Here is a 22,591-nt window from a genome sequence, read left to right on the forward strand (position 1 = left end):
TGAAATGGGACCTCCAGATGTTTGCTTCATCCCTGCAGGCTTGATCATTCTGACACGCTCCGCCGCTCTCATAACATCCAGCCATCGATGAGGTCACAGAGGGCGTCCCCATGCAGGTGCTGCGTCCGGTTCCTGCCGTTCGCTGTGAGGTAATGAAAGCAGCTCTGCCTCCTCTCTCACTCTCTCTCACTCTCTCACTTGCTCGCTCAGAGCAGATCACCTGAGTAACGGGGGAGGGGGGAGCCACACGTCGCTGAGGAAATGAGGTCGCTGCCTAGCGGCTAAGAGCTGAAGTGAATCATCATAGGGAGAGCACATAGGTGAATAATGGGCAGAAGTAAGTGGACACCTGATGTTACACTCACATATGGTTTAAATGGACAAAGCCTCACAGCAATAGTTTCAGCTAATAATTACACTGCAGAGCCTAAAGTTTGTGGACAGCTCAGGACTCACATATATAATGTTTAAATGGATATGGCCTTAAGATCTGTCCACATAGTTTTGATATTTGAGTGAGTGTTTCTGTGTGACCCAGTCACCAAAAGTATCTGGACACATGGTCCACTGCTAACAACATCTGTATAGATTCGACCACAAAGCCTGAACGCACACTTTTGCTTGTGTAACACGTATATATTCAAAAGATGGCCGAGTCAAAAGTATGTGGACAGCAGGCCGTGTGACATGACACTGGTTTCACACGCTGTGATGGCGCCTGTGTGGATTACATGATCGGTCCATTGCACACGGACTTCCTCTGAACGCACCAATCATCACCTGAAGCACCAACCCTGCAGTTCCTCTAACGCCCAGTAGAGGCTGCTTCAAACGGTGAAAATCCCACCGTAGGTTCACGCGTTTCTGCTGACGAAGCAAACCTCCACCCGAGCTGCACCTATGGACCGTGTTGGTGCTGCTGGAGCATTTTTAATGACTTCATCTGCTGCTGTTGGAGGGGGGGGGGGTGAATTAAATTCATTCTTATTTATCAGCAGGAGTCAGCGTGCACACACACACGCACACCCCACTAACCATCAATGGTGCTGCTGTGGAGAGGGTAAGCATCACCAAGTTCCTGGGTGTGCACATTTCAGAAGATCCCGCCTGGTCAAAGGACACAGCATCGTGGTCAGCAAAGCCCAGCAGCAACTCCACTTACTCCTCAAACCATCAAAATACATGTGGGACTTCATTTGGATGGTTTGGGAAAATATTATATCAAATAGATGTCCCCACAAGGATATGAAAACATGTCTGTGTCTGTTTGTGTCTGTTATCAGTGTGAAGGTGTGACAGCAGCAGTTCCTCTTTGAAGCGTCGGTTCTGAAACTGTTAATCAAGTTTTGGCACCTTGAGTGTTCAGGTCGGTTACAGCGGCGCGTTGGCCGTCGACCTCCACCCAGAGACAGCAGCAGATAACACACACACAGACACACACACACAGACACAGACACACACACACACGCACACACACACACACACACAGACACACACACACGCGCGCACACACACACACACGCACACACAGACACACACAGACACACGCAGACACACACACGCACACAGACACACACAGACACACGCGCACACACAGACACACGCGCACACACAGACACACGCACACACACAGACACACACAGACACACACACGCACACACACAGACACACACACAGACACACGCGCACACACAGACACACGCGCACACACAGACACACGCACACACACAGACACACACAGACACACACACGCACACACACAGACACACACACACACACGCACACACACAGACACACACACACACACACACGCACACACACAGACACACGCACACACACAGACACACACACACACACACGCACACACACAGACACACACACACACACACACGCACACACACACACACACACGCACACACACAGACACATGCTCATCTTTGAGCGAGTGTCACATGTCAAACATATAGAACATGCAGTGCACGTGGAATAAGTGCAGCACGCTGACGTCACTTCCTGTCTGTCGCAGAGACAGAAATGAGAAAAATAACATCAAACATTCAGTTTGTGTAAATCATGTGAATTTAATGTAACAACTTAAAAGACCTTTGTGTCAGTGCCAGGCTCACAGCCTTCACTTTTCTCGATCGATCGATCGATCAGTCAGTCAGAGACATCGGTTGATTCATCGATCGGTCGGTCATTTCTCTGCAGCTGAATGATGTTTACAGTTGAAGGAAGGAACTCTGATCGCTCCTCAGGTTAAAGGAAATAATCAGAGCCACGGACAGATGTGCTGATGATTGATCCATACATGAGCAGGTGTTTATGACTTCAGTGTGCGAGAGCCGTGACGCCGTCACAGCCTCGGTTACTCACAAACACCGGGCCTCGCTCCATCAGTTCAGCAGCTTCACTGACGGTTAGCGAGGAGGTGCCAAGGTGATGCCGGCCTCGACCTGACAGCTAACGTTACTCCTATCAGCAGCTCCGCCTCGCCGTGCCGTCTGATTACAGACGCAGCAGAGAGGAGGCGGCGGCTGCGCAGCACTGATAACAGCCCACACCAACCGAAGGAGGACAAGGAGGTCAGAGGTGTGAACGGCGCTCTGCCTCACTGCTGTTTCTGCTACAGTTCAAGCACGAGTGCACGCACACACACACACACACACACACACACACACACACACACACACACACACACACGATCTTGTTCTACATGCATTTTGAAGCCTGTCAAACTTCATGTTTCTGTGTAAGTGTTTAATTAATCATCAGCCTGTGGCTGCTGGGGAAGGGGGGGGGGGGGGCACATGGAGCCCCCCACCAGTAAAATGTAGGTTACCTTAAGAGAAAGTCAGACTTTCAGTGTGAATTATGGATGGAGACAGCACTGAGGACGTTTGAGGGTTTACAGCCCAGCAGCCTCTCGGGGTGCGGGTGTCTGAATTATTCATCTTCCCAGGTGGAGGATGAGTCTTTACAAAAGACGAAGAGGAGGAAGAAGACGGTTATTAAATCCCTCTGATGAATACCTTCTCACAGCAGCGTTACTAAAACTTTCCCTCCAATAATTCACGACTGCAGGTATTTTAGCTTCCCGCCGCTCTGGGAAACAACAGGCGGTGCGCGCCCGTCTCATTGCTTCTTAAAGCTCGCTGTCAGTTTCTGCCGTCACACTCACCGACTCGCTGCTGGATCAGGACCATCTTCACACAGCAACGGTCCTAATCCGGATCACAGAGCTCCCATATAGGGACCGGACTCACTACAACACCTGATCCTACCTCAGCCCACATCCCTCCAACACTCAGCTGAACACCAGCCAGTCAAACCTCTGCCACCAGCAGGCAGCGGCATCAAACCCACGCTCAGTTTGGGGCCTGTGCTGAGTCTGACCGTCAGCTCAGTGTAAGTGAAACAGTAAAAAATGGCACTTTAATAAACCCATAAACAACAGAAGGTAAGGGATCAATCACATGAATCAAAGGCTGTAAAGTCAGCAGGTGTACTGAGACACGAGTCCGTTACTGTAACAACACGGGCCGCCATTTCACGAGCTGATCGACCACATGACTCACATCTGCGACGTCTGTTCCAGGTATTGCTTCACTGCGGACTGACTGGACTTCGGAGGTATTTTAGGTTCGTTCCTGGAACAGTTTGAGGTAGTGAAACTGCTGATGGAGTCACTTTAACTTTGACTCACAAGACCTTTGTGGACAAAGAGAGCAAACCACAACCTGCCGCCGGACACAACCGCTGGGCACGGAGGAGCAGAAGAAGAAACCGCTGCTGTCAGCACATTCACAGTTCACCCAGAGTCACCATTTCACAGGCTTCTGTTTGCTCCTGACTGCTAACAGTAAAACCAAATCCAGAGCAGCTAGCACGTAGCAAGGTGCTAACATGTAACGGTTAACCTTTAGCTAATTGTTAAATGTTAGCACGTAGCAGAGCTAACATATAATGGTTAACTTTTAAGTACTAGCTAGCACGAGTAACCAGCTAAAACCGAGCTTATCTTACCGTACTTTATGCTATCTTATAGTAAGTCAACTAATTCACTTAGAAGAAAGCGCCAAGCAGCTGTAAACTATAGCTAACCCATATGGAAAAGAAATAGTAAAAGCTTATATGATTTACTCATGAAAGTGGCCACTTTCTCATTACTTTCATATATTGTTTTAGTAAGTATCCAAAACATACAAGTTTCATTTATATAATTTTTCAAGGGGTCTTATATCTGTTTTCACTCTTGTATGCTTTTCATACAAGTTTCACACAAGACAGATACAAACTTTATAAGATTTATATAAATCTTTTCCATATGGGAAATCATGAAGTAACCTGATCCTCTATACATGAGTGTAGCTGTCAGAACTGCATGCCCACACACCGACTGTGTTAAAGAGTAAACACAAAGCTAACAACAAAGAAATCGCATTTATAAACTGTCTCACGTTTGTTCTGAAGTAATGATTCCAGTCCATTTTTAATGGCATACATAGTAAACTGTACACGACAGTGATGAATAATTATCCAGAGTGTGGAGAACCAATCAGAGCAAATAAAGAGTGAAGCAAAAGAAGAGCAGCCAATGAGACGGTTTCAGGCCTGACGAGCAGAGCGGCTGCAGGCAGACGTGGACACGTGTTTGTGATTGTTGTAGCTGTGAGGTCAGTTTAAACGCCGTCTTTAAATCTTCTTAATCCAAAGGTCATTTGACCTTTTCCAGAACGTTCTCCTACAATAATGACATTATTTACATGTGTTCTTTGTTACCTGCTTGGTTATAAAATATATTTTACCCTCATCATCTGTAATAAATTTAATTACTGAATGAACCTCTAAACTCAATCTTACATAGTTGTTAAATCTAACTTATAATTGAGAACTACTTTTTTCAGACATGACTTCTGGGACAGAGTCCTCCCTGAACTACACTGGTCCCTCGTTTATCACGGGAGTTACGTTCTAAATATAACCAGCGATCGGTGAAATCTATGAAGTAGCCAGCTTTATTTTTTACAATTATTAAACTTTTCTCTCCTGTTTAAAAACTCTCAAAGTTCAAACCTTCGTGGAAAAATAAGTCCAGTATTATAGAATGAAACCAAAATCACCTGGAGGTGACGACGTTTCGTCGACATTGGTGTGTTTGTTGGGGAGCAAACTTATAAACATACAGTACAGCACTTCACTGTCACACTGCTGGTGATCGAAGATTTAAGTAAATTTGACAAGCTGAACACATTAGCTCTCCCCCAAAACGTAGGCCGCATCCTTGGGAGGACCCGGCCTTCGCGGTCTGCGCGGGCCGGTTCCTTCGAAGACCGAGAAGGCCAGAAGTGCGAGGCTGTGAAATGGGACGGTCTAGCCTTCAGATTTGTGTCACCACTGTCTCGGTGGAGTTTAATAAACTCGGCCGTCTGCTCCTTGCTATCTAAAATATAACAGGACACTAGCATAAATTCTCGACTGTCTCACACTTCTGTTTAATCAGCTTAATAAAGTTTTATTTAATCTAATCTAATCTAGTAACTTTGATCTCAGTCAAACCGATTTACTCTGGAACAAATAAAACACCAAAAAAAAAGCCAAACAATTACATTTTTTAATGACTTATATATCATGTTTAACCTGAGTAGCGAAAGACAGCGGGAGTCCGCTGCTCTCGCCGGGTCGAGAGACCACTGAGTGACCACCGGCTAGCTATCGAGCGGGTGGGTAACAGACGTGTCCGAAAATGTCGGCACACTTTTGCAAATATGCAATGTCTTGATAAACGAGCAGATATTTAGAGTTTACACAGCTAACTTCTCGCCTGAAAATATGTTAAAAGTTTGATTTTTCAACCCAGAAAGAGTAATAAGAGTAACATTAACACTAAGTAGCTGCCGCCATTGTTGCCTTCAGAGGTGAAGGACCGACAGGAACTGAAGTGTCATTAGAGCAGGTCAGCGCTTGCGGTCGCACCTTTGGACACACAGATGTGCTCATCCACCACGTGACCTGCGACCCCCATACAGTTGCTCTCACTGCACGCCATCGATGGCAGCAAGGAGCAGCCAGTGAGGTGACGGGAACTGACAGGCATTCTGTCCTCGGGGTCGAACTTTCCACTCAAGTGGCCGAGCGTTTGCGGGGCACACAAATCAAAGAAATGACTTCTGATGCATCGCACGCTCCTCGCTGTGAATCACTGACCAATCACAGGACTGACGGTGACTGACACCTGAGCATCCAGTGGTGTCATCATCAGGTGCTCCACACTTACTGGTCCCAGTTACAACCAGCAGGGAGTGTGGGTGGAGCGTACTGTCCACATACTTAAATAAAATGTGACATCACTACACAAGAAGTGATTTGACTTCCTGTGTACTCCTGAGCCTGCACGCCGGCGTGCCCGCAGAGAGTCGAGTCGCTGTGATGCTGCTGACCTGAGTGGGATCTGGGTGGGGGCGGGACAATGAGCCCGGTGTTGCAGCGCTGTGGTCTCCATTAGACCTCTCAGGAGTCTCCACTTCCTGCTGCGGCTCAAAGGAAAAAAAAAAAAAACGCCCTCATTTTACAAGGAAAAAGGTGGCCGCTCAAACTGAGCTCCCGTCACACACTCGACTCCAACCGAACTCCAACCGAACCCAGCACCCGCTGATCCTCAGCAAATGACCATCACACCTCAGACAACACGAACAAACTACAGACGCTCACTTCATCTCCATATTTGTGTATGTAGATGATGATGGTGGTGGTGATGAAGCAGCAGGTGCCTCCCTCGTCTGTCTGCTTAAAAACCACAAATGGCTGAGCGAGTCGCCGGGCGGCACTCAGAGCCTTTAAGTCCTCGCCGCACTTTACTCTTCCTCGTCTTTTATTCGTCCTCGTGACGTTAACGGCGAGCGTGCGGTCGAGCGGCTGCAAAGTGGACGGCGTGTTTTACTGGAAGTGGTCGTGGGAAATGAGAGAAAGATCAATTATCAGCTGATTTCCAACAGGCGACGAGGCGTTCGCTGCCCGATAGAAACGTTAGAAAATGAGGAAAGTGAAAGTGACATTTCCCTGAAGAGAAAGAACCGTGACGCTTGGTGGAAGAAATGTCTGAGAACCGTTCTGCCTCTGCGGTTATCACCTGACGGCGTGACGACGTTTTCCTCCATTTCTCTGTATCAGAGAGGAAATGAAAGACCCCGCCCTCATCAGGATGCACACACTCATCAAGGAGTCACCGGGCTCACAAACTGAGACTTTTCTGTGTTTGGCAGCGTCACAGACACACCTCACACCAACAGACCGTTCAGTCATGTAAGACCACCTGAGCAGGTGTTCGAGCGCAGCAGCAGCAGCTTCCTCTGTGACTCTCTGATGGTAATGGACCAGTTTTAACTGGTTCTCAGATCAGGGTTCAGGTCCAGCTCAGGTTAGACACTGACCCGAGAGACAATAACCCAGTGCGTCTCAAACCTGCACACACAGATCACATGATGAGCGGCGAGGATGAGCATTGCCTCAACTTCCTGAAAACTCTGATTGCACAACAAGTCTGCTTCATTACCTGATCGCAGCTGAAAAACAACTACTTCCGTCTTCTGTGAATAACGGGGAGGCGGGGAAGACCTCAAACAATACCACGGCCCATAATGCTCTCTGCTCCGAGGTCTCAGAGAGAGCAACACCCGCTCAGAGCAGCGAGGCAGAACCCGCAGAACCGGGGCCTTGAAACCACAATTTCAAAGTTCGGCTTAGAGTTGAGAGGAGATGTACGAGCAGCAGCTGAAAACCTTTTGGGTTAATGAGTTCATCGTCTTCATCATTAATCCTTTTATTCACCTCTTTCTTAAAGTCTTCACATGACCCAGCAGAACCTGACCCCAGACGTCCCCACAGTGGACAGCTGTCCTGTGGACACATCTGTCATAACTCAAACCATCCAGACTTTGAGGTTCTCGTGGAGCCGTATTTGGAATCTGAGGCCACACCGGTGTTCACAAGGACCGCCTCCTCTGATACCGTCACATCCTTGGCACTGACGTAACTGCAGAACGCAACAAAGCAACAGCTGTCCCGACACCTGCTGACAGCGCTGTGGTGTATATCATGCCCACAAGAGCATCAGCTGATCAGTGTGAGGTCACAACTAACCACCTGATGCTCAGGTGTTGAAAACTAGAACTCCTGTAACCTGGTAACAGTAACACGTCACTGTACAGTGATGACATCACCGCCTCTCAAAGGTTCATCTGCTGATCAGCTGATTCCAGTGTGGGGGGAGAAAACGTCACTTAACTCTCTGTCAGAGCCACCTACAGGTGTGTGTGTGTGTGTGTGTGTGTGTGTGTGTGTGTGTGTGTGTGTGTGTGTGTGTGTGTGTGTCAGTGTGTGTTAGGTGTGGTCTAAAGCCAGTACGATGCAGCATGAGTCAGGAATGAATAGAGACAGATGGAGAGACAAGCTACTATTTCAGTCCACACACACACACATACACACACACACATACACACACACACACACACACACACACACAGTAACACACACACACACAGTGACACACACACACACAGTGACACACACACACACACAGACACACACAGTAACACATACACAGTGACACACACACACACAGTGACACACACACACACACAGTGACACACACACACACAGTGACACACACACACACACACACACACACACAGACACACACACACACACACAGTGACACACACACACACACACACACACACAGTAACACACACACAGTGACACACACACACACACAGTGACACACACACAGTAACACACACACACACCAGCCCCTCCCTGCAGGAAGCAAGAATGTGGCTGCTCTGTGTGAGCAGCTCATCCACTTTCCTCCTCTGACCCTTTGAAACCGGTCCGCTGGTTCTAAGAGCTCTGGTGGTTCTGAGGCCCAGCCCGCTCGCTGAATGAGGTCCGTGGTGTGAGGAGACGCCTGTGTGTCAGAGTCATGGCTCCTCCCTCTGAGACGCTCCCCACAGCGCACCAGGAAGTCACAGCGAGAAGCAAGTGTGAAACACACTGCATGCAAAGCTAAGACCTGATTATTTCAGCTTCTGACGCAGTTTGGAAGTGACCTTTGAACTCTAATGGACAATCCCTTTCAGATCAACCAGGGGAGAGAGACCAGTTTATTAGGAACACCCGATCCTTCCATCCGCCCAGCATCACGTGGGCAGGCTCACAACAGCTCAGACCTGCCTCAAGTCCTCAGTTTGAGGCTGAAAAGCCTTCATCAGCCTTCATCATTCTATCCCTCCCCAGTCACGCTCTCACTGCTCTTCAAAATAAAAGTCCTTTATCCTGTCAACGAGTTAAAGCGTTTAACCAAAGCGACTTCATCTCTGATATGTCATCGGGTTTCATTCTGCACCCCGAGTGTGAGACAACAGCACACTAATGAGAGGAGGAGCGTGTGACAGAGCGCCACGTTAACAAGAGGAGGATGAAGAAGAGTTTGTCTTTGTCAACGAGCTGAAGAGGCTGTGAGAGAAGGAGCTCCGCTCACTAATCACAAACTCACAGGACACCCACCAATCAGAAGCAGGGACACAGCAGATGCTGAGTTCTGAACCACAGAGAGGAAGCAGGTGAGACAGGTGACAGGTGAGTTGGCATCACACAGGTAACCCAGTTCCTGTGTGCGTCCCTGGCATCACTCTGAGAACGGAAACTCTAACAAATGTCAGCAAAACCTAAAATAACTGAAAATTTCCTTCCTGTGCCCAGAAACCACCGCAGCCCTCTGATAGCGGGGGAATTCCTGTGTGTCACCGAAACCCCAGCTTCAACACTACTGATCTATTTCCAGCTCTTCTCCTGCTCTGAGCACATTTACAGAAAGTCAGAGCGAGCGCCTCCATCTGAGCATGTGAAGTCTGAGGTGGTGTCCCGCAGGGCTCCGCTCTCGGCCTGCCCAGGTACGCCCAGAGTCCACAGGCTTCTCTGTTCTCTCCAGGTGACTCACAGCAGGGAGCTCGACCTTCACTGCACACCTCCCTGTCCTGTTCCGTCTCAGTCTCACCTTACCCTCATAGTTAAATATGGATGAAAACATTTAGTGTCATATTCAAGCATTCTAATACTCCGCTCCATCAGAGTCACTCTGACAGGTGACAGCTTCATAGTTTGTCACCATTTTTATTCTTTGAGTCTAGGAACTTTAAAACAACATCTGCAGCAAAGAGTCAGAGGCAGCAGGTTTGACGTTTCTGGTGGTTCTGTTTATTCTGATGGTTCTATTGGCTCTAAAGATACGGATGCTTCTAATGATTCGGATGGTTCTGATGTTACGGAGTCGTCCTCCTGTATTCCTGCTGGAGCTGAGTGCAGAAGCCTGTGAAGCCTCTGAGTTTTACTGATGAGTGCACACATGAATAAATGCTCACAGTGTGAAACTCAAACGTGTGGCATCCTCACTCACTCACAGGAACATATTTCTTCTTTACTCACTGACATAAAGTCCCACAGACTGAATGAGTGCATGCGCAAGTTCAGTCGAGCCACCACGTCAGATGTTCCTGGGCTTCAAACGCCCAAATGTCCCCGACTCCAGGGACGTGAGGCGGCCTATGGCTGCCAAGCGGTCCTGAGGTCACAACCTCAGTGTCCGAGCAAAACAGGAAAGAGACAAACACATGCTGTCCATGCAGATCCGCAGGAACACGATTGTCTGAAAACTGTCCGAACACACTGAGGGCTGAACACTGCCAACACCACCCAGGAACCAGATCGAGAACAAGAGCAGGAACCAGACTGAGGCTCCGGTCTGTGAACGGGACAGCTGAGCAGAAACTTCAAACTTAAAGGAGCTGGACAAACACGAGGTTTCATCAGCTGACTCAGAGCGCGCTCAGTGAGTTCACGCTAAGACACGACCCACACAGCGCTGAAGGTTCAAACCTTCAGCCTCGGCGCGGAGGTGAGCGGAGCAGAATTGGGAAGTGTAAAAGAAGAAAAGGAAACAGAAGAAGAGTGTGAGGGCATAACGGGAGGTGTGTGTGTTCTCAGAAATAGAAGAAGAAGCAACAGTGCGGTGACGAGGTCGCCAAAGCCCAGAGAAGCGGTGTGTCAGCACATCGCAGCAGAGGGAAGTGAGGGCCGGCGAGCCGAGTGTCGACACGAGTAAGAGGAAGCCGGCCGTGTGACTGTTTATCTGCACTCGTTTTTACCTGCTTTCACACGTCCGAGTGCCGCGCCGCACCGGAAAAACAAAAGCAGAAGAAGAAGAAGCAGAATTAGAGTGTGAGCAGAGAGAAACACTGCAAACACACACAGCCATACCAGAAAATAGCCACAACCCATCCCAGTGAATACTCAGAGCACTCAGCTACTGCAAATACTCACAGAGAGTTTCTGCTGAGGCTCATGACAGACTTCAGGTCTGGCCAGCAGCAGTACACAGAACTTCAGCACTTCCTGCTCGGGCTTAGAGGGTCAGCCTGAGGAAGTCAGGGAGCAGACCGCCATCGAGTTTAAAGACCACATGTTAGTTATTCATGGATGGTGGAGGGAGAAGTTCCCGTGAGCACTGAGTTCAGGAGCATCTTTAACCTGCTCATCAAACCCGGTCTGCACAGGTGAGAGGAGAACATAGGCTTTAAACACAGATGTGAGTGCGTGGCCCAGATGTGGCCCACAGCAGGCGGTGACCCAGGCTGACTCAGGTCAGGTTCACCTTTAACATGCCAAAACTCAGCCATGCTCCAACTGAGCTCGCTCAGTAAACGCCGTCACCAACAGGAGTCACACATGAATCATGACAGATTTGGTACAGCCCGGCTTACAGCTCATGGCGGGCTGATGGCGGTCTGTGCAGTCAGACAGCAGAGTGAAGGCTGCGAGTCGACTCGAGGCATCTGTGATCCTGCGTGAAGCTCAAACAGCTCCACCATGAAGCATCCAGGTCCTCCTCCTCTCGCTGCAGCGGCCGCAGAAAGCTCACGGCCTGCTCTGAGAATCTTGCCGCCCATCGCCATCGACCCGCCGGCCTTTCTTTGGCTACGGTCGATGACTCGAGCTGGGACTTCACTAAATTCTCTTCTGGTCCGTTGCACGAATACATGAGTCCGACGGCGATTATTGTCTGCCATCGCTCAGATCAATTTGCATTTAACCCAGATTCCAAAGAGGACTGTCAGAGAAACGGGGACAGGAAGCGGTCTTAACGCAGTCTTTGTGCGCGCCTCATCTCTGCTGGTCTACGCTCAGCCATAAATCACCGTCTTCACATTCAGCGTGCCAGACGCCCAGGACAAAAGAGGCTGCTGCGACCCCCCCCCCCAATACCCCGAGGCGGCCTGTGTCCACTGTGTCACCTAGTTCGGCCCCATGGGGGGAGGGGCTTTTCCCAGGCTCATTAGAGTGGTGAAGGCAAGGAGGGGTGGGGTTGTGTGGGGAGGCCAGCCTGGTGGGATCATTAGTTTCAGGTGAACTGGTTTACCCGGCAACTGGACAGACTCCCAATATAACCACTAAGAGCTGCACACTCACACCACAGGCAGCTCCCAGCTGCAGGTTCAGCTCGCGTCCAGGTGTCCCCACAGAGCCACGCATCAGCCAACCTGTTAGCATCAACGCTGTTAGCAGCAGGCTAAACGTCTGATGTCACTTCCTGTGCCAACGCCTCTGTAGCGTCAGGGTTAGCATGAACTAGTTGACGCACCGTCTGATGGCGAATGATGGCGCACAGCACTAGGCTAACACGCTGATCTGGCTGAAATGGTTCATCGTGTCAGCGCCAGTTTCCTCCAGCTTGCACACGTCTGAACATCAGCCATGTTCAGAGCACTGATGATGATGAGGTGCCTTCAGTGAGTCACCGGTGGTCCTCAAGCACGCTCTCCATCACAGCGTGCGGCTTTAACCTACATGTGCAACCGGATGCGGGCGCAATCACAGTGCCTCATCGACTGACCCGGTTACGCCCGTCATACTGTCACACCATTGCTGCTGTACCTCCATCCATGTGTGAAGCCACCCAGACTGTAACACGCCTCATGTGTGTCACAGCGATCGATCGCAAACACAACACGGCGAGCGGCGAGAGAAGAAAGAGCACGCTTACATCAATGACCTCTATTGACCGAGCCGGGCGCATGCAGCCAGTGGGCGCTCACAAAGCCGGCCTTTCAAGTTCATCTGGACTGATGTAATAAAATTGACACATGCAGTCGGATGAATTCTGGGGCGCCGTTACCTAAACGCTGCCCTGCAAAGTGTTGTCTCCGCCCCTCACTGCAAACGAATCAATTACAGAGCAGCGTAATCCTGTTAGGGGCATGAATGCATACCTCCCCGCTGGCAGGTGCTGGCAGGCTGAGGGGCTTACTGGAGCAGGCCGTATCAAAGCCGGGGTTTATCTGCCACATTAGGGCTGCGGCGAGCAGCCGAGGACGAGCCGCTGCGCCTGTGCTCGGCGCCGACACAATGAGACCCTGTCCCGCGGCTTCCTCTCACTCGTCCACGGCTGAGCCTCAGAGGAGCTGTTATTTCTGATGCTGCACTCGCCTCACCAGGAAATCCATCCATATAAGATGTGAGATCCGTCAGAGGATGGGGATGGTTCAGCTCGTTTTGATGCGTGTGAGCTGATGAAGTTGAGTCGAGCTCAGGAAAAATGATCCTGAACCTTTACCCAGAATGCACTTAGTGACTGACAACCTGCTTTCTGCTCCACTGTTCAGCTGGAAACAGGCTGCAGACAGTGGGAGCTGATCTGGTGTCAGCCTGAAAGCTTCCTGTGATTTCTGCTGTTTATGGTGGTGCGAGGATCAACATATACACATGTGGAGGGGGGGGCATGGCTGCATGTTAACCACGTTTGACAGGCTGCACAAAAGGGTCAGAAGAGGGACACCTCGGGTCCCATGACGCAACCTGTACACCCCCCGCCCCATCGCCCTCCTCCTCCTCAGCAGCCAGACTTCCTGTTGCTCTCCCGTGCTGCCAGAGTGGTCACAGCTGACTGTAACGGCGCCGCGGCTCAGCGTGGTTACAGGACCGTTCCACACTCTGATCACTAACACACATCTACTTCCCGTGGACGATGATAAAAAGATCTATGAGGACAGGTTATTTCTGCTTGCATGTGTATCCTGCTGCTGTGACTTTGTCGTCCCAATGACTCTGAGCCACCGTACGTCGCCCGATGCGTTCTGACACATGTGTGTTGAGCTGTAATGAGGCGGCGTGGACAAAGGTGGCGGGCTGAGGGAGAATGAAGCGTCTGTCAGGCTGGGAGGGGGATTATTCTCCCCCTAACCTTTTCAGCTGCGCCTGCTCCTTTGATGGCTGACAGACTCACAAAGGCACCTGCCCCATCCCCGAGTGTCCCTCGCCGCCCCGGCCTCTCCTCCCCTGACCTGACCGGCATTCCTGGCCCACATGAGGTCCTCCCCATGGCTACCTTTATGCCCCCCACCCACACCAAAGTCTGATAATCCCACGGCAAACAGAGGCCGTGCACGAGACTTCTCACAGCCTCTCGGCTCAAAGGTGGACGACCGATCAGCCCGTCACCGTGGGAACCGAGGCCGGGAGAGAAATCAGTGAAAGGCATTGTGGGATCGGTGTGAGGAGGCGGTGTGGTGTCGGCGAACACGCAGACCGAGATTTTACAAAAAGATCTGAATGTGTCCTGTTCTCGATCTTTATTTAAATAGGAAGTTGTCTGATGTCACCCTGATCACATGGTCTCGTTTTAATCAAATGACTGTTCCAGTGGAAACGTGAAAAGAGCCCGTGTAAGCGACGATGTTTCATCTTCAGCGTCGCACTGACCCGTGGCTGTATGAATCCTCCCAGCAGCGAGGCGAACGTAGACTGTGCCAGCACGGCGCTCAGACACAAAAGAGAAGAAGAAGAAGGTTTCATCAGCCTTCAGCTGTCACAGCACTACACACATACATAGAGTCAGATGAGCCCTGAGGCCACGCCCACTCTTACTGCCACGCCCACTCATGCAGCCAATCATTTAACATGCTGGTGAGAACTGTAAGGACTCAGACTCATGTTCTGTGTTTCTTGGTGGACTTCCTGTTCAAATTTTTTACACAGTGTAAAAGATTTCCTTCATTCATTTCATTGCGTTCATTAGTCTGTGTGTGTTTGGACGATGACCTTCAGCCCGATGCTCCAGGTTGATGACTCCGATGAAGCTGAAGGCTCGGGGTATGTAATGAACCTGCAGTACACCCACCCAGTCCCTGCCTACACACTCGGTGCTTCTAACTGAGCGGGCTCGCCTCTTGTGGCTCGCTGCGTTCGGGTGTTCACAGCACCGCAGAGGTGGAGAAGTTTCCCTCAGCCCAGCTTCTTTGAGCAGCTTTGACAGGAGCGTCAGCTCCATTATCTCACACTCTGAGGGCAATCCGTCAGGACCGGGCCCGAGGCAGTAAGCTCGCACCGAGCAGCGCCTTATTACTTTGCTTGGCAGATCAGTGACCGGGACGTGGCCCGAGGACGTTTGTCCGAGTGGACGGAAAATCCTCCTGAACTCTGGAGGTGAAAGTGAGCCAAGTCCTCGCGAGACACAAACTCAGAGAGATGGGCAGGAGAGCAAACTCTGTGCTCCTTCCAGGCCCCTTTAAAAACTGTTTAGAGGTCAGAGACGGGCCATCGGAGTCACAAACATTCGGTAGTCGTAGTTCAGTATTTCATTTCCAAACGGCTGCCGGGCTCGTCTCTCACACTCTCTGCCTGAGGCTCTGTAGGACCTCCAGCCCACTCAGCTGAAGATCAGCATCCGCCCACAATTTAACTCACTGCCTCTTCAGTCAGTCTGAACTGCCTCAGGATTCACCTGGCCCAGTACCATACCAGTACCATACCAGTACCATCTCTTAATGTGCTGATGAGCTCTGGTTGCCTCAGTGGTTTAAATCAGAACCGTGAGCAGGCCGTGGTGATGAACAGCAGGCAATAGGAACTGGGCGGGGCCTAAAGCTGGATATGGAGGTGTGTGTGTGTGTGTGTGTGTGTGTGTGTGTGTGTGTGTGTGTGTGTGTGTGTGTGTTCAAGAGTTATTCAGCTGTACGCTGGCTGGACACACAGATGTCCTGACACCTTAATCCAGCCATCCGTTATTGATTGTTCCCCCTGTGTGTGTGTGTGTGTGTGTGTGTGTGTGTGTGTGTGTGTGTGTGTGTGTGTGTGTGTGACCTTGCCGCAGGACCCAATCACACAAACCTTTGCTGTGAGGGAGGGGCCAATGAGAGTGTGAGTGCAGCAGAGCGAATGGCTCTGATCATGTGACGACCAAATGTAAACATTCAAAAATTAAAAAAGTGAAATTCAAGATAAATGAAGAATAAAAAGAAAAAAACTGAGAAACACACAAAGTTTATAAGAAGAAACGTAAAATAATATCTAACTAAAAATCTAAAACACATAACACCTTGTTTTAAAATGTATAAATGTAATTTAAACAGCAACAAATCATGAAATTATTTTTAAAGTCATAAATATATTAAAAAAGTGTAAAATTATGAAGTACAAACAAAAATAAATACAAGTTTAACCATTACAAAAATGAAACTCTTTCTTTTTAAAAATAAAAGTTATAACAAACAAAGCAAATGATCAGAATTATAAAAAAAATACTAAAGTTAAAACATCCAAAACAAAAATTTGGTGATTTTTGTGTTTTAATTATGTTAAAACAGATTAAATTAAAAAATTAAATCTTTTAATGATTCTCACACCTGTTATACAGTCTGTGTGTGTGTCTGTGTGTGTCTGTGTCCAGGGCTGGACTGGGACAAAAAATTGGCCCGGGCATTTTGACTACAGGCCAGCCCACAGCGTGCATCACTGCCCATTGTGACAGTGATGTACAGTCTTGTTGGTATATGTGTGATTTCTGTACATTTTACATCAGATAAAAACTTTGGTTGTAAGATTCAGATAATTATTTAATAAAAGTGAAACATTTTAAATGAGAATAAGAAAGAAAAGTATATCTTTGTGCCCCCCTTTCCCTGTTAATGTCCTACCTGCCCCCCTGGCAAAGCTTTGCTAGACCCGCCCCTGCACAGTTACCAGCTGTCAGCTACTTAGAAAAGGATCCTGGGGTTATTTGTCTCTCAGAAACAGTTCATAACTTCCCTTCAACTCATTCATGTCACCTAAAAGGTAAACCTGTTTCTCCATCACAGCTCTGATGATTCAGTAAGGACATCTCCTGGTTTCATCTTCATGTTTCCCTCTCACCACATATCCAAACCATCATGACCAGCAGCTTTACAGCTGTGGCTCCAGCAAACATCAGCTGATACTAGAAAGTAATATTAAATAAATTCTAACAACAGCTGATCAAGCTTAAACGCGCTTCTGCTGTTGAACGCGACATCCACTAGTTTCCTCTTTCTGGCGCAAAGCGGGAGATAAACAAACAAGAGAGAAAAGCCGATCAGCTGATCATTGATCAGTTTCATGATTGAAGTGGCAACAGGAGAGAGAGGGGAGAGAATGAGAGGAGAAGAGGCCGCTGACAGCGTAAAGACGCAGAATAAATCCAGCTTTGTCTTTTTCATTGTAGCTGAAGTCCGGGACAAACTGTGTTCCTTTTCAGCTCAGTACGAAACGCGCAATATTTTCTCTGAATGCGAGACGATTCTGTTTTTTACGGGACGATTGGCAACTCTATCACTATCAGTAACATCATAGCACCAGCTGTATAGAAACTCCGTCATGTTAGCTAGCACTCAGTACGAAAAAGTCAGCACAACGAAAATAAACTCCACCTAAACTTGGTTTATATCTGACCCAGATAGACTGCAGGTCATAAATTCTTACCTGAAGTTCAGTTCACCTGACACTCGGACTGGCGGCCGCCTCAGGTCTCTGCTCCACCTGCCTCCCCTCCCCTCATCCACCTGCTGTTGTAGCTCCGCCATAGCCACCACCAAAAAACTGAGTTATTTTTACACACAAAAAAAAAAATCATCGGTCCACCGGCCAGTCCAGCTATGTGTGTGTGTGTGTGTGTGTGTGTGTGTGTGTGTGTGTGTGTTATCTGCACGGCGATCTCGGCCGTGACCTTGGCGGTGAACGTGTGTTTAGGCTAACGGCGACAAAGCGTCACCGGACGGCTCATCGCTCACTCATGAAGAAAATGTGCGCATGACACACACACATACACACACACACACCTTGAAACACGACAAACAGCAGAGAAGCACCAACACTGTTCCACTGCACACCAACCTGAGCATCACAGTCACCTGTTGAAGTCCCACTGTGAGCTCAGGAGCGATGACATCACCAGAGCAAACAGGCCTCCACAGAGCCGACACGTCTCACCTCCCACTTCTTCCTTTTCTAGAAATCAGCCTCAGAACAAGAAAAGCTGCAGCGCAACTTCATCTCAGAAACTGACGCGCTGACCTCATCAGGATTTCATTCGACCACAGACAGGAGGTACAGCCCACAGCGGGCCGACGGTACTCCGGCAGAACGTGTGAGGAACCCGAGAGGCCGATCTCAGCTCAGAGACACGTCCACAGGACTGTTCGTAAAGACCTATTTTACAACTTACACACGATCCACAGAAATGCAGGAGAACGCACGTCTGCCTCGAACAACAAGAAAGATTTCTGAATAAAAATGTTAAAGTAAAAACACCACACACGCCTGACAGAACGACAAAAGTCTGAAGAAATCAGAAATCAGGTGCTTTCTATTTTTAATGAACTTTAATCACACTCATCCACGATGAACGCGTCAGTCTGAAGTCACTGTTTCTGTTGGTCATGTGACAGTGATGTCACTGTGATTGGGATGTTTTATTTTGGCGGGACAGCATTAAGCAGACTCCGTGTTGTTAATACAATTTGAACAAAGGGCCCGTTCTTCGGCGAGCCAACCGGGCTCCTCCTCCCTGTCCCACCAGAGGTGTTTGCTGTTTGGCTCCTGCAGGGGGGGGATAATCTGCTGTCTTTCACAATAAAAGCGTACTGGGAGGGCACGGGCTCAAAAATTAGGGATTCATATCACATGCTGCATTTTAAACTTGATTCCTGACCTGTGAGGGAGCTGCTGATGCTGCAGCACAGCGGAGGGACGAGGCAGGCGGGCAATCCTGCACATGCACGCACAAGCACACACGTTCATTTAAACACATTAAAGCTGCTCTCTAAATCCTCGTTAGTCGTTCTTGTAGAAATTATTCTTTGACGAGAGTTGAACATCAAAATTCAACGAAAACCAGAAGAAAAACATGAAAAATAAAATTAAATCCAGAAAAACAAAAACAGGATTCATTTAAAATAAAATATATTTTGTGTCACACAGAAAAGTAAAGGTGAGAAAAGGAGGACATCCCACCGTGAATATTCAAAAAACGAAAGACTGAAACAAATGTGATGGGCGGGACCAAAGCTGTGACATCATGAACACATTTAATAAACATCCCCCGACCCCGTCAGCAGACAGCTGCGTGTTTAAGGGTCGCCATAAAGTTCAGAGGATGAGTCGGGGCGAGGGAAACGAAGCTGAGCGCAAATCGTAGGGGGAGGGGCTTAATGCAGGCCGTACACATACCTTCATCCACCTTCCTACTTTCTTTTATTAACCTCACTGCTTTTCTCTGCCCTCCATCTTTCTTTTCATGTGAGGCGGCGTAGCGAGCGTCCCCGACGGCGCTGCAGCCTCTGAGTGCTGCTTAAGGATGAAGAGAGCAGTGCTTTCTTTGTTCTGCCCCCAGGGGGGCGCTTACTGAGGAGGGGGCAGATATGAAAGACATTGAGGTCAGGGAGGAGGAGGAGGAGGAGGAGAGTGATGGCACGGCAACAGACCAGGGAGCTTTACAGGACGTAAACCTGGACCGTCACCAATGGACAGGCACACAGCAGGTCCTAAGGGGGGTCAACACATCAGCCAGTTTACACACACACACACACACACACACACACACACACAACTGTAAAACACACGAAGTGAAAATATTTGACGACCGAACGATGAAGAGCTGTCAGTAAAATCCCCCCAAAGTGGTGAGGCACATGCACTGGGCACACACACACACTGACCTGTCAGGGGTCACCTGCTGATCTGGGATCCGCCTGAATGCTGGAATCAGCTGACTGCAAACGTTACAGGTGTTCGGGCCTGCAGTGAGGACCAACAGTCTGAGCCTCAGCGTGTTTCTGAGTATTTCCTGAACAGTTGTGTGTTTGTGCGTATTTACAGCTCGTCTGCAGCGGTGCTCGTGAGCGGCGAGCATGCTTCGTGTTCAGTGTCCGACACATTTCAGTAAATTGACAGCATCTCTGTCTCTGAATAAAAACCTTACCAACATGAAACACTCAGCTGTGACGGCAGACACACATGCACACAGACACACACAAACACAGCAGAGTGTGCATGACCTCTGCTGATGTTGGATCGCATGTGGAGGCGAGGTTTATCAGAGCTCGCCTTCAGCGTTCGCCACATAATCCACAAAAACCTCCATCAGCCGCACACTGCTACGTCCACACATCTATGAGGCTGAAACCACCAGGTCCACCTTCTGGTCCTGTTCCAGATCCTGGTTCAAGTTCAGGTCCAGGCTCTGCTCTGTGTTTGTGTCACAGATGCTGCTTTAAAGCGGCTCCTGCACCGCCGGCACAATGACACGGCTGTGAGACATGTGGCATGAATGGTGCAGCAGGCAGCCTGACACGGCTGCAGGGGGGGTCGTCCCCCCCCCCCCCCCCACCCACCCACCCACACACACAGAGTCGTTGCTGCCGGCAGCTCGGCTGTGCAGGAATCCTCAACTCACACAGACAGACTTGGACTCAAACCTGTGATTTCTTCACCACATCAGCTCCGTTTAAATTTAAACGTGTCCCAAAAACAAAGCCATGCGCACTTTTATGACATGTGACCTCCTCCTTCTCCTCAGAAGGAGGAGAAGAAACCACGGAGACTCCGAGAAAAACCAGCAGGACAAACAGCTGCAGCCTCACAGCTGGATGGGACAGCCAGAGGTGGAGGAGGCCCTTCAGATCCTCTTACACCCCCCCCCAACCGTCACCGTGACCTCCAGTCCATCAACAACAACCCACCCACCCCCCAGGGCCCCGAGAGGAGGAGACGAGCCACATCCAGAGACGGGGACAAACCACAGCAGCGTGAAAACACAGGAGACAAAATATTTCGTTGTACTATTGTACATGTATGTATATATATATACACACACATACACTGTGCATGACCGTGCAGAGACAGTAAACAGTTATCTTGTATCTCATCTAATGAAAACAAATGATTTGATTTTCCCGGATTTTGCGTTTGTGAGGCTCAAACGTGTTTCGAGGAAATGAAAGTTTAAATGTTTCAACCAAAATTCACAAAGTGTGACACAAAAACTCAAACAGCCCAAACTCTCTTTCACTTCCGGTCCCTCTCACCTGTCCGTTTGTTTGTTTTCACATAAAATAAACAAACATGGAAATGAACTCCACGGCTCAGCGCGGACCCGCAGGTCTGCGCGCGGGTAACGGTCCTCGTGCCCGGCAGAGCGCAGACCTCCGCCCCGCCCGGAGCAGCGCCTCCCGGTCCCGTCAGAAAGTTTGAGGCCGGCGGGACGCGCCGTGTCCGGGGCCGTGACAATGTGTGAGTCAGTGTGTGAGTCGGTGTGTGTATTCGTACCGTTCTTCCTCCGGGGGTTGGCCTGTTTTCGCCTCTTGCAGCGGGGACCCTCCGCCATGATCTCCGGCTTCATTGATCACTGAGTCCGCGACTCCTGCTGCTCCTGCTGACGGCGGCACAACACACAGTAAATCCCGGAGCAGCAGCTCCTCGCGGACCTCGCGCTCACACTAACGTGCGCACACTTTGCGCTTACTTTCTGGGAGTTTGCGCACCTCCGCCCCGCGTGCCCGTCCGCCTGATCTGAGCGGAGTGTGTGCCGCTGTGACAGAGGAGGAGGAGACACACACACACACACACACACACACACACACACACACACACACACACACACCGACTAACACTGATACTGACACACAAGTCAAACATACACTCTCGGTCCCTCCTCCTGTCAGTGAACTTGTTGATTTTAGGTGTAAAATTAAAACCAATCACTCATCGATACATGATCGATATTAGAGTATCAGGCCGAGAGCGCGCTTATATAAGCTCAACATTCAGGCCTGCAGTTGTATAATCGTGCGCGCGCAGGTCAACATTTCCCATCTCATCCGGAGCGAGAGCGGGGAGCGGAGCGCAGGCACGCCGGGAACGACCTCATCCTCCCCGGCCAGCCTGCCTCCATCCACCCGCTCCCGGCCCCGGAGTGCAGGCTCAACACCTGCATCCGGATAATACCTGGTGGCGGGAGCGCGCCCGCCTGCGCTCACCTGTCCGGACAGGTAGAGCAGGCAGGTGAGCAGAGCGCATTGATTGGAGGAGAGGAGGAACGGCCACCTACCGGCAGGCTGCTCGGTTCCGGGAGGAGGCGGCAGGGAGGCAGGAGAGCCTCCCGCAGAGCGGTACCAGAGTCCGACCACAGAGTCCCGCTGAGTCGAAGCGGAGAGTCCGGGCTGCGGGTCGGGCTGCTCCGGTGTGCGCG

General features: G+C 49.8%; 1 protein-coding gene across 1 annotated transcript in view; it reads right to left on the bottom strand.

Moving 5' to 3' along the window:
- The window catches only part of zeb2a (zinc finger E-box binding homeobox 2a), a 38,300-nt gene extending 15,731 nt beyond the window's left edge, over window positions 1-22,569 (bottom strand). Inside the window, exons 1-2 of the mRNA XM_085374391.1 lie at window positions 22,451-22,569; window positions 21,670-21,772 (exon numbers count right to left, since the gene is read on the bottom strand). Of these exons, the coding sequence (XP_085230517.1) occupies window positions 21,670-21,742 (73 nt within the window). The 5' untranslated portion in view covers window positions 21,743-21,772; window positions 22,451-22,569. The remainder of the gene's footprint in view (window positions 1-21,669; window positions 21,773-22,450) is intronic.
- Between the last annotated feature and the right edge of the window lie 22 nt (window positions 22,570-22,591).

The sequence above is a fragment of the Diplotaxodon limnothrissa genome, linkage group LG16, assembly GCF_057381915.1.
Source record: "Diplotaxodon limnothrissa isolate DT_005_m linkage group LG16, D_limnothrissa_male_GT1.1, whole genome shotgun sequence".
In the NCBI taxonomy this organism is placed as follows: domain Eukaryota; kingdom Metazoa; phylum Chordata; class Actinopteri; order Cichliformes; family Cichlidae; genus Diplotaxodon; species Diplotaxodon limnothrissa.